The following is a 12,493-nucleotide window of genomic DNA, read 5'->3' as shown; positions in this document are numbered from 1 at the left end:
AAATCCAAAATGGTTCCCAGTCCATTCCACCACTAAATATATCCCAAGCTCAACTGGCCTCTTCTGTAGTTGTTCTATGTATGTTTGACAACTTTTTGTCATCTGTCACAGTGATCTTTTCCAAACAGGGACAGCTTCAATACACCAATGAAGCATATGTCTTATTTCTTTAAGATATATGAAGGAAACTAGAATGAAAGCGAAGGAATTGCACCCTCAATACAAAGAGGAGATTGAAGTCTTAAGAGGGAGCACTGATGAGCAAGGGGTATTAATCAACATTGCTCCTTCACTGCCGGGTAAATTCATTCACCACCGTCACACTTATGTCCATGCCAACTACAAAATGTAGTATTATTAGTTCTGCAAAGAGCTTATATAAAGCTGCTATGCACACTTGATTAATTACTGCCTGCAAGACTTTGAAAATTACTTCATGGAAAATGAGAGGAGGTTATTTGATAAAAACTTAGAGGTACTAGTAAATGTTTCTGAAGAGCTCTGTTAGCTGAGGTTAGCTAAACTGAACACCCAGTAAATATGAACCGTGACAGTGTTCAGATTGAGCTGAAACATGGTAACATCCATCTCAACATGAACATTTAAGATTTTAAAAATGAAACAACACACTGTAATGGTAATCAAGCTACAAAGTTCTTCCTATATCAGTTGTTGCTGTGGATACAGCCTGCCTTCATTTTAACAGGCTCATCAGCCATATCTTTAATCAGAATGGATTAATGGATGTATAATCCAAAGCACACTATATTGATTTCATGCCATTGTAATAACCTTTAACCTCAAAATGTAGTCTTGGGTGTACTCTTCTTTAAAGATACAAAATGTGAGAATTTTACTTCTAACATTCAAAGATTAAGTAAAATCAACAACACAATTTTAAGTTTTATAACAGTTTTGAAGATGTGTCAAAGATGGTTCAACTGAGCCTAAGGTGTCTTTGCTAGCAGTTTACACAAAACCAACACTCCCCTCGTGCTCTCCTTGTCCAGGCTGAGTATAATACAGTATCTATAATCGGACCACTAGCTAAGCTAAGCTAACAAGCTAACAGCAGTTACAGTTACTCTGTTAACATGCTGCCCCCAACTGGTTGGAGAATGAATTCAACAGGTGGCCAACTATTATGTATTGCACTTATACACAATATTTATACATTTCAGGTTAACTCATACCAACCATATTCCAACTTGATGTCTCTCTAAGACTAGAACCATCATCTGGGGACTGTCATGGCAAGACAGGCAGTCTTTTTTGTGCCTTAACTTAACTTGCAATACAACTGCTTCGTGCTGGCAACAATATCCCAACAAGGAAACAAAAATAAACCGTAATACCAACATCATACCATCAAACAAAGACCGTCATTTTTCAGAACGTCAAAGGTTTGTTAAGTCATCTCTAACAAATAAAATATATTTTTTTATCATATCATAAGGTCTGCTGAAGTTTGCAGTTGCACTCAAGGCCATATCGGCTTCAAGTGGCAGCAAATCACTTAACCATCACATTCATATTTACACCTTAGGGTAAATTATATTAACCAATCGCACTGAACCAGAATAGTCTTGGTGCAAAACATTCACTACTGTGTGCCCCTAAATTCTGTGGCTCAATGTCTGGACAAAATGTGGTCTATCGATTTCTTCTGTAAAGACTGGAGATGAATGTGTGCACGGAGCTAGAAATGGAAGTACTAACACTTCACCATTTTGAGAGAGTACTCTAGCCTAGTCTATTCATAATTAATGCACACTAATTAAAGCAAGGCCTGTACTTACCTATGAAAATATGTGATTATGTTTACATCAATGTCATTTTAAGAATAAGGGAATATGAAAAGATTGTACGTAAACAGTAAGAAAGAGAGAGACAGAAAGAAGGAAAGGGAGAGAAAGAGAGAGAGAGAACACATTTCCTGGTGATATTGCTAAAAGCCCTGCATTGCAAGTCATTTGATTGCATGGCTGAATAATTGATAGAAAGCTATTACGGTTGGTATGAATGCCTCTGGGTGTCACCACACACACACGCACACACAAAATAAAGAATACTTAAGTACACAACTCTGTGTGTGCATATGAGTGTTTTTGTGTGTGTATGGTATTTATTTATTTTTTTTTTCATGGTGTTTATACGTGGGAGGTGGGTGTGAATACTTGTGTGTGTGTGTGTGTGTGTGTGTGTGTGTGTGTGTGTGTGTGTGTGTGTGTGTGTGTGTGTGTGTGTGTGTGTGTGTGTTTTCTGGGATGGTGTGAACGCATTAGTAGCTTAGCTCCTCTTAGCCTTACTGACAGAGTGACAGAGACATTGCTAATCCAGCACTGACAAGTTGCCATTTCCTCCTCTCCCCTCTTCCTTCTCTCCTCGCCTCACCCTCCGCCTTCCCTAGACCCAAATTATACTTCACTGTTCAGTGAGGTATGTTGCAAAACAATTCAGCACATTGTTGTTTTTTTTTCTCTTTCTTGTGATGCTGGAAATATGAAATATTAACTTCATTTTGCAGTGTCTGTTGTCAACAACATGATCACAGACAAAAAAAAGACATAATTGGCGACTGGATTTAATGCAACCCTGTTAGCTGTCGCCTGCACACTAGATTTCAGCACCTCAATCTTAGTCAGTTATTCAACAGTGTATAATGTAAAATCTACTGGACTTGCAATTGAAGACATTTCAGCAGGTCATTTAATATGCGTCATGAGTTCTACTGATAGAAGAAATCCTTTTCTTTCAGCTTTCAACTAAGACTGGTCATGGAGCATGGTGAGAGCACGAGGGGGTCAGATGAGCAGAGGTGTGAAACCACCTTGCATGTTAAACACATGCATGCGCTCCTTATAACTCATCACTTTTATGACAGAACTGCCTGGAGAAATGATGTGAAATATTGAGATGCTGTGTTTGGCTCCATGCCAGATGACAAAATGGCGTAATCTTTGCCTTTATTTGCCTGGTGGTCTTTGTGGAGCTTCATACTCTGTTCATTATATCTCAGTAAGGGTAACGACGGTGTCTGCTGATTTTGTTTCTTTCATCTGTTTGGTACGGAATTCTGCTCATTTGTGTTCGGTTGGATGGTATGAATAAAAGAGAGAGAGCCTACGTGGGTAAGCTTTAAAGGCAGATGTGCCCCCTTGGATTTATGGAAACAGCACAGAGAGAAACGGTAGGCTGTTATTCCAAATCTCCTTCTTAATGAATCTGCCACCAGTTTCCACACAGCTGATCCATGACGGCCTTAACCTGACATCCATAAGCAGGAAATTTGCCAAAACATCTTTAATGACACTGCTGCTTCAAGATTTTCCTCATTATTTGTGAAGTCTGCTGAATCCTTAGATTAGCCGTCAAACACTAATGATATAGTGAACTGCTTCGATGATTTGTGCACAACTGCTTTGGATGATGTTGCTCCAGCTAAAATGTACAGTATATTTAAATCCATCATTTCATCTTAGTTTACTGAAAGGATCCTTGGCCTGAAAGGGGAGCGTAGCAAGGCGGAGAGACAGAGAAAGAAGTCAAAGCTGTCAGTACACTGAGCATATAAAATTTTCATTACAATCTGATGTGAAATTAAAGATGTAAGAGCAAAATGTTTTTCAACCTCTTAACCTCTAACCATCACAAAATGATGTTCCTATTTGAGAACACTCATCGTTAAGTCAACCCTCGTTCTCCGGATATCCTAATTACCTCAAATGTCGACTGTAAAAGGTTTTTAACCTTTTTTTTTAATATACAAGCTCGAGGACATTATACCAAAGACTGACACCCCCACTTGTAAATCTGACTTATCATACCCTTGACTGAATACTTTGCGTGCTTTTAAGAAAATTGGTATTCATCAATTAATTGAAACAATTTCACAAATGACACCATTATTAAGTCCAGTTTCAATTATAAACCTTTCTTTTTCTTCTGGATGTACTGCCAGACTCCTTTTATCCAGCCACTCCTAAAAACGTGACTCAGAATGATGTCCATGTTGCTTTTGTCTTTCTCCTTCAAGAAAATCTTGAGAAATTAGATAACTTATTACTTTTAAACATTTCCAGTCATTGAGCCAACTTTGATCACTTTTCGTCAGGACAAATGTAATGAGACCTTGGCTTCAGAAGAGAAAACACCAGACTTTCACCTAATTCACAAAAGTGAAATAATTTCTCTCCTATTTTAGCCTCCCTTCACTGGTTTCAGTCTTGACTTTTGATGCCCAACATGGTATGGCATTAAGCTTTCTGGCTGAGCCTTGAAATCATTACTTACAACCCATAACGTCAGATCCTCTGATAAGGCCATGGTAATTTTTCTGTGAAGAACTTCCTAAAGGTAGATTTTAAAGGTGCTGTATATATAAGAAGTTATGATTTTAATCATTTTCATTTTCATAGTAGTAGTAGTAGTAGTAGTAGTAGTACTAGTAGTAGTATATATCTAAATCAATGGCCACCAGCCAGCATTCAATATCTTCTTCATTATATGGAGTGACTACAGGAGGGATCTGAGCTATGTCTATAGAACACATTTATCTACTGCAGTGTTCAAGCAAAGATCCAGAAGGGAATACCTGCCCTGGATTGTGCTCTGTTTGTTTGATCAGGTTGAGCTCCAGCTGTTATCACTATAGTCCTAACCACTGTCATCACACATAAATATTGGCGTGAATACTCCCAATGTGTGTCCTTGAACGTTGTTGACAAAGTCCCCCAAGTCACTGCCGCTGACAGTTAGTCTGACGACAGCAATTTCCCAAAAGTGGATGCTATGATGATCTACGCCTTCTGTGTTCCCATTGATAGTGAGTAATTCATTGCCTTCTTTCTTCATAGCAGTTGGTGGTATCTCTCTTGTTTATCAGTTGTGTTTGAATCACTAAGGAGTGCACATACTGTGAACTGATAGTCCTCAAAGTTCAATACCGTGAATCCGCCCCCTCTCTCATGGGAGTATGGAGATGTTCGGGTCCCCTCTGAGAAGTGTAAGTGCCTTCTCCTGTGCATTAAGGGATGGTGCTCTTCTGGATGGCTGACTCTGTGTTGCTTATCAGATCTACAACCAGAATGCATTCAGGTGGAGCAGCAAAGTTCGATATCTTAACTAAATCACTGTCTCTGCCTGGGAAGGTTCAGGTCATTGATGTCACTTGGCAGTCATTTGAGAGTCACTGGAATAATATAAAGGGAGGTATAAAGAGTCACGATTATGCAGCTTTAATGAGATTGCAGTCCCAATTTAAGTCTTGTGGAAAACTTCAAGGTGCACCTGTATTTATGTTAAATGCTCATATTCTTCTTCTTCTTTGTATGTGAATTTAAGGTTATTGTTATTTAGTAGTTTATTTCAATATCAGAGATATCATCCGTTTCATACAACCCAATCTTTTCCATTTCCCTAAGACCTGTAAACATACTTTAATGTGTAAAATTACCCTTTAAGATTGACAAACTGTTCCAGTGATAACTTGGTAATAGTTCTGATACTGCAAATCAGACTTAACATCCATGTTGGTATCTGTAACACTAGCCGTGTCTCTGTGATTTGATAGATGTGTGGATCGCTTAAACAGTCACTAATCTATTCTGGCTCACTGATATTAAGTGAGCTTTGCATACGAGCACCAATGGGGGGCAATAAGAGCCACTGGGACACAACCATATGGACTTGCAATGTAAAACAAGCGCTGTCAGTGGCTGAGGGCAGTATAAATCTGCAGACTGTGGGTGTGATTCTCAGTAGGATTGATTGTACAAGCAACGCGCTCAATAACAGGGAGTCATTTACATATATTTGATGAAAATATAGAAAAGGATAATGGAGCTTTCGTTTAATAATTATCTCATGTTTACATTATGCACGGGACAAGAGAATATTGAACAAGATGTTGTGAATATATCATTTATCTGAGCCTGCAGTCTGCCTGCTGTTGTAATTTATAATTCTTCAAACTCATTCAAACTACAACATTGTGCAATACTGCACAAGCACACTGCTAGATTTGCATCCACCTACGCTAGATGGTAATGTACGTCGAAACAAATGCATAAAGTAAAACGCTGTTCTTTCTAAGCCAACGCACCGCAGTGTTGCATAGCTTACGACACTATGTACACACAGACCATCCAAACCCAACCAGCAATCCAAAAATAGACAACAGCATACCGTAAATTCTGTATATTTGCCTCTCTCCCACACACACACTTTTAATTAGAAAGAAAAGCATAAAAGACTCTATCTCTCACACATACACACACACACATTAAGCACACGCTATACGCAAGCATTCTGGAATGGCCTGTCTTATATGCTTTCACATACAGACACACATATGCATGCACAGTCTGTCTGTCTCTCTCACAGACACACAAACACACATAAATGATGTGAAGGATTTTCTTCCGATTCAAAATATTTTGTTTCAAAAAGCATTATATGGAGTCAAGTGCTAGGATAAACAAACTAATTGCTCGTATTGTATATTGTACTGTTTTAATAATTTGTTCCAACTGAACTGGAGTTGTACCTTTTTAATGGACTTTCAATTCTGAAGAAAACTCTTCATACACAGTCATGCACATACACGTACAGGCTCGGTCATCCATACCTCGACAAATGGGAGCAGGGAAGTCCCACACGGCGGTGTTTCCAGCGTTGGTAATGCAGGTGAGCGTGGCGTGGCCGTCCAAGACGTAACCAGGAACGCAGCTGTACCGCACTCGGTCTCCCACGGCAAAACGGCCCCCACCACTTAGCACTGCTTTGGGTGGGATACCGGGGTTTCCACAAGATGTACTGTGAAGTTCTGTAGAGGAGGAGAGTAAAAGATAAGAGAATAAGGGCGACGGATTTAGGCTTTTTCAATTTTTTTGACTTAATTGTACTAAAATGTTTAACTATGCATTTCCCCTTACTCAACCATCACTCAGCCAAATAATAAACCCAGCTCTTGTGCAGTGATGCGTCCAATCTAGACAGGCTCTGGAGAACTTACTGCCCCAGTCCACACGCTGCGTCTGCCATTAAATTCACCGTTTCATTGGCAAATAATAAAGACATCTGCATTGCGATTATACAGTTTAAACGCCTACACATTGTCACAGCCTCTACAATAATCTTACCCCAAGCACATATATAGGAAGGTCCTTAAGCCTATAGTTCTTTGTAATACATAAAGCCTAGCATTAGAGCTGTAAAAAAATATCTTGACTGCACTCCCAGTCAAAGAAACTAAGCCCAGCCCCAGAGAAAGGGAGGGAGACAATATCAGAGTGTTTTATAGTTAATCACATTATTCCCTCTAGATACATTAACAGTTCTGTGCCTAAGACATATGCACAAGCGTGCATATAAACATCCACACACACAAACACAGACAGCAGAGTGAGGGAGGGAGACAGAGGGAGAGACAGAGAAAGGGGTATTACGAGCCATAAACCAGGAAGTAGATGGGAGAACAGGGACCAACTCCAGCCTTATTGTTTGAACTTGATTGATATAACTATGAAACTGTAGAGACAGATAGGGGGTTAGGGAGGGGATAGAGGGAGACAGACAGATTGGGTGAGGGGGAGGGGAAAAAAACCGAGAGGCAGAAAGAGGGGGAGGTAAAAAAAAATGGAGGAAAAAAGATGAGAGAAAGACGGAGACAGAGGATGTTCAACATGATAGATAGCGCTGTGAAACTACTCAGACAGGGTGGAGAGAGAGGGTAGAATGGGTAAAGTTAAAAGCAGAGGGGAAAAGGGAAAGAAGGGGAGAAATCAACAGTGGTATTGAGAATGATTATGCTCAGTATGCTCCCAAATGAGAGGTGGAGATAGAGCGGCACTTTTTCTCAAAATGTCACCAGAAATCTGAAAACCTCACAGCGCTCCACTCCTCAAACTTCAGAAATATTGCTCGATAATCTTTGGATGAAAAGCTCAAGTAACTGCTGCAGGGGAAAGCCCTTCCATGCCAACAGCAGAAAATGTGCAATTATCATTCACGAAGCAGTCAGTGAGTAGAGAAGTTTGATGTCGGCAAATGAACCGATTGATTCTTAGACTGGTTGGCTGATTGATTCATTTTTACAATGGCTTTATTGTCATACCTATTCAATTACACCCTCCTCCTTTTCTCAACACTCTCTGCCGCTGTATATCTACAGTGCTGCTGCTTCCTCAAAGGATTATGTGGGCATTCTGCATTTCTCAGTGGACGCACACAGTCTCTGAGTTTCATTTAAATAAATCTTGCTACCCTTTTATTATTAGCACCCATCCTGAATGACATGAGTTCCACTACACCAAAGACTGTGGATAACTTAAAAATAGAAAACAAAAAATAACTTAATAACAAAAATAACTTTGTCTCCAAATGAATTTCCACCGTGGAAAAAAAAACAAAACACCCAAGCATCCCCTCATGAGCAATTAGTTGATGTAAAGTTTCTTTTTAAGGTTTTCTTTGGAGAGATATATTGGATCCCAGCGCTCAGAGAGCACAGACAGCATAAACGAGAGAGGAAAATCGTTTTGCTAAAGACCCTGATAGACCACCACCACCCCTCCCCTTCCATCCACCATCCTCCTTATCTTCACACAGACACACAGTTACAGAGAAATGCACAGTGACAGGACACACTCGGACAACCGAAAACATGCACGTACACACGCACACACACATCCAGGGTCATCCATCACTGTGGCGACCCCCCTCCTCTGCTGCATTGTGATTGGATGTCAGGTTGGCCTAGTGTTACGACCTGTTGGCCTATCGATTTTGCCAGTCAGTGTGGCCCCACTCAGTGTCGGGATGTTTGTTTGTCCAGTGTCTTATCAGACACACATTTACTCTCCCCAACACATACACAAGCATACGCGTACAGTGCACTTTTACTTTTTGGCCGCTTGGTTTTTATCAGTGCCTCCGTCGTATCATTTAAATCATCTTTACACTTTTTCCTTCATTTTTTTACTCCTTTATTTCTGTCCTCCTCCTTTTCTCCATCTGTCTCTGACCCATAAGCTTCTACGTTTTATCTTTCATTCTCAAATCACCTTTTTTTTTATCTCTCCACAGTATTCCCTCAATGTGTCTTCCTGTCACACTCCACCCATCGCCTCCCCTCCTGTTCCACTTCTCCCTCCTCCTCAACTAAAAACTTTGATGTCATGCCAGCTCCTTCCCTCTCCCTCTTTCTCCCGCACCAGCCATACCACTATATCTCCCTCCTGTCCATCCTTACTTTTTCTCCCTAGTTTATTGTGAACATCACACAGTTTCATTACACTAGTTTATTCAGTAGCCAGCGGCTATACCACACTCCTTCCCATGCTTTATTGCTGCCTGCTCTCTTTTATTTATTCTCTCTTACCATCACCTCTTCCCTCTCTGTTCTCTTTCTTTATCTATTCACCGCTTCTCTTCCCCTGTCTCTGTCTCTCCCCAGTTTACCATAACTATGATTTCAGTCTCAGTTGCTTCATTACAAGCTGCTGCTTTTATAGGCCATCTGTAGAACTATCTGCATTAGTCACACACACACACACACACACACACACACACACACACACACACACACACACACACACACATAGAGGCCTGCATGTAGAGCAGACACCAGCATTTAGATTCTCTCTCTCTCTCTCTCTCTCTCTCTCTCACACACACACACACACACACACACACACACACACACACACACACACACACACACAGGCACATAGAGGCCTGCATGTAGAGCAGACACCAGCATTTAGATTCTCTCTCTCTCTCTCTCTCTCTCTCTCACACACACACACACACACACACACACACACACACACACACACACACACACACACACACACACATATAACCATTTACCTGGCTTTTATCCCTCCCTAGATAAGCAATTATAGCGGAGTCCGGGTACAGGGAGCACGAGACGGAAGAACCAAGACGGGAGAAAATAACCGAGTGGTGGGTGAAAAGCAACGTGCAAGCGGAAGGAGAGAGCGCTGCCGTGCTTTCAGAGTTTTTAGTGAGACAGATGACACTGCAGACCGGAGGACTGGGGAGGGGGAGTGAAGGACAGCGAAGACGGAGAGAGACAGAGAGGGGGAGACAGACAAAAGCAACGAGTGGCACAGCCTGAGAGGGGTGATTCAATGACTTTGGAGGTTTTTACACCTCCGTCAGCACTAACTTCTATAAAAGATGAACCATGTTTTATGCCGGAGCATAATAGATGTTGAAGCACTCGAAAAATAAAGCGCAGAATCTGTTACAAGAAGCCACCTACATGGATTTCCATTAACTGCATCTGAAAAATGATTTTCAGAAATTCTTTTCAAGACATTTGCCCATAAAAGATGCAGGGTTTATAAGGACTGTAACAGAACAGACAAATGAGTCCTGAGGTCTGTAACAAACTGATATGTGGTCCGGGGCACTTAGATCTATAAAAGGCTCCAATGGCTGTCAACGTCCGAGTCAGTGGCCTGTCAGTTTGATTTAATCAACACTTTGACCAACTCTTTTTATAGACTTGTGGGGAACTTGAGTCATAAAACATTTTTAGTCTGTTACATTAATGAAATTTTATGCCGTAAGTTGTGCATCATGTTTTGTGGTCAGGTGGCCTCCCCCTGACAGTGCCAGAGGCAAAAAACACAACAGCATCTGTTTAGAGTAATATTTGTATAAAGATCCCACAGTGTTCATTCAGTTTACATCACAAAAATTCAGATTTTTTTTCACATTAAAATTCCATATATGTTGTGTAATCTTGTGTTTAAGTTCATGCAACTTCATGACACTATATGTTTGATACTTCATTGTTATTTTGAGGGCATGGCATTTGAAATCCTTTAAGAAGCAGGTCCAGAGTAGAGCTGTTGTTTATTTCCACTTGGCTTGACCGTGCTGCAATTTTATCATCTCAAAGACGGCAATAAGGACTTTTTATTTGGTAGCTTTGGTGGTTTAGCCCTTCCAAGTTTGATACTTCTCACAATACAAATACAACCAATGTTACTGGTCCAACAATTGCACATTGGATGCAAATATAAACACCTGCATTTGTTTCTTCACACATACAGTGTCACGCCGTTTGGACACTCCTCAACTTTCTTCAGCAACGCAAGCGGCAATGTTAAAATTCTGTGACTAACATGCCAATAAACATGCAGATTTTCATAACATTCCATTTACCGAGCAAAAGTTTCAGAAAAAAGTTTTGCTGGGGTTTCAAATGTTACGTTGGAGTTTTGGTAACAGCTGCGAGTTATGGTAAAAAAAAAACAAAAAACAAAAAAAAAAACAAGAAAAAGAAGGCATTTCTGACCACATTTTGCTCAACTATAATACGTCCATATATTTGTTACACTGACAGTGGAAGATTTTTGTGCCTAAAACAATCCCCTCCATTGTTAGAAAGTTGCTGCAGAGCTGTCAAGCAACTGTCATTCACACTGGGATTCAGGCGATTTGCTCAAATTTAAACCGTGACAGCTCAACAATAACGGAAAAAAAGATAATATGGAATTATTCTACATGGCTGTGTGCTTTTTAATATGAAAAGATTAATGCCAAGATGAGATATGCGCCATATGAAAATTGTGACACCTACCAAAGTATTAACATCAGGAAATTATGAAGAATCATGCTGAGCAAACTCTGAGCAAAAAGAGAGACTAAAAAAGAAGGAACTCAGGAGGGAACTGTTCTACAAAGTACTTTAAACCAACAATAAATAAGTGTGTTTAACTACTACAAGTCTCTTTCGAATAAAAGGTTTTAAGAGTGTGACAGAGATAGCAAAAACTAACTAAACTAAAGTGGAGCTCATAATTGTTCACTGCTTGATAAGGGGTAGTCAGGTCAGAGCACACTTCCCTCCTCAGTGTTGATTAAAACACTGGCTCTTTATGGCTTTGAAACGGACCGCTACACAACAAGAAGGCAGGCGAGATATGCAGTAATGCAAACACTAAAACACGCACCCACAGTTCCAGGCCTCCTCCAACCATCACCATCCACAATTCAGCAAGAGAAACAGCAGGGAATCAGACAATGTGCTTCAGACAAATTCCCTTAAAGACTTGAGTTGACTCCCCCGTGGCGAAGCAACAGAACTCGTGATGTACCGCAATTTTTTTTTTTTTCAATCATAGTCTGGTCAAAAGATGCCACTATAAATTAATAATGACTAGAGAACTGCTTACACGGACGCAAAAAGATCAAAACTCTGAGAACAGATTCAGCACAGGGAAAATGGTCCTCACGACACAAGCACAACAATACTGAAAGTTAGACAATACCGCCTATAAACAATACACCTCGGCAGGTATTTGTGTGAAAATAATGGCCACTTTCCACCTCTGCAGAATACGTCTGGGTAAACATTTCAGGTAGTTTATATTGAGTTCCATTTCTGCACCAGTCGTCCTCTTGATTTGCGATTACATGACCACTTAACACTGAATGTTCCGAAATGCTCCAA

The 12,493-nt window shown here is 40.4% G+C and overlaps 1 protein-coding gene across 2 annotated transcripts in view; it reads right to left on the bottom strand.

The window, feature by feature from the left end:
* Window positions 1-12,493, bottom strand: part of csmd3b (CUB and Sushi multiple domains 3b) — a 363,253-nt gene that overhangs the window by 199,098 nt on the left and 151,662 nt on the right. For both annotated transcript variants that reach the window (XM_037092815.1, XM_037092814.1), the window contains one exon: window positions 6,629-6,826. In XM_037092815.1, the coding sequence (XP_036948710.1) occupies window positions 6,629-6,826 (198 nt within the window). The remainder of the gene's footprint in view (window positions 1-6,628; window positions 6,827-12,493) is intronic.

This window comes from Acanthopagrus latus, chromosome 3, assembly GCF_904848185.1.
Source record: "Acanthopagrus latus isolate v.2019 chromosome 3, fAcaLat1.1, whole genome shotgun sequence".
Classification (NCBI taxonomy): domain Eukaryota; kingdom Metazoa; phylum Chordata; class Actinopteri; order Spariformes; family Sparidae; genus Acanthopagrus; species Acanthopagrus latus.
The sequence above is the reverse complement of the archived record's forward strand: the minus strand, read 5'-3'. Positions and strand labels throughout refer to the sequence as shown.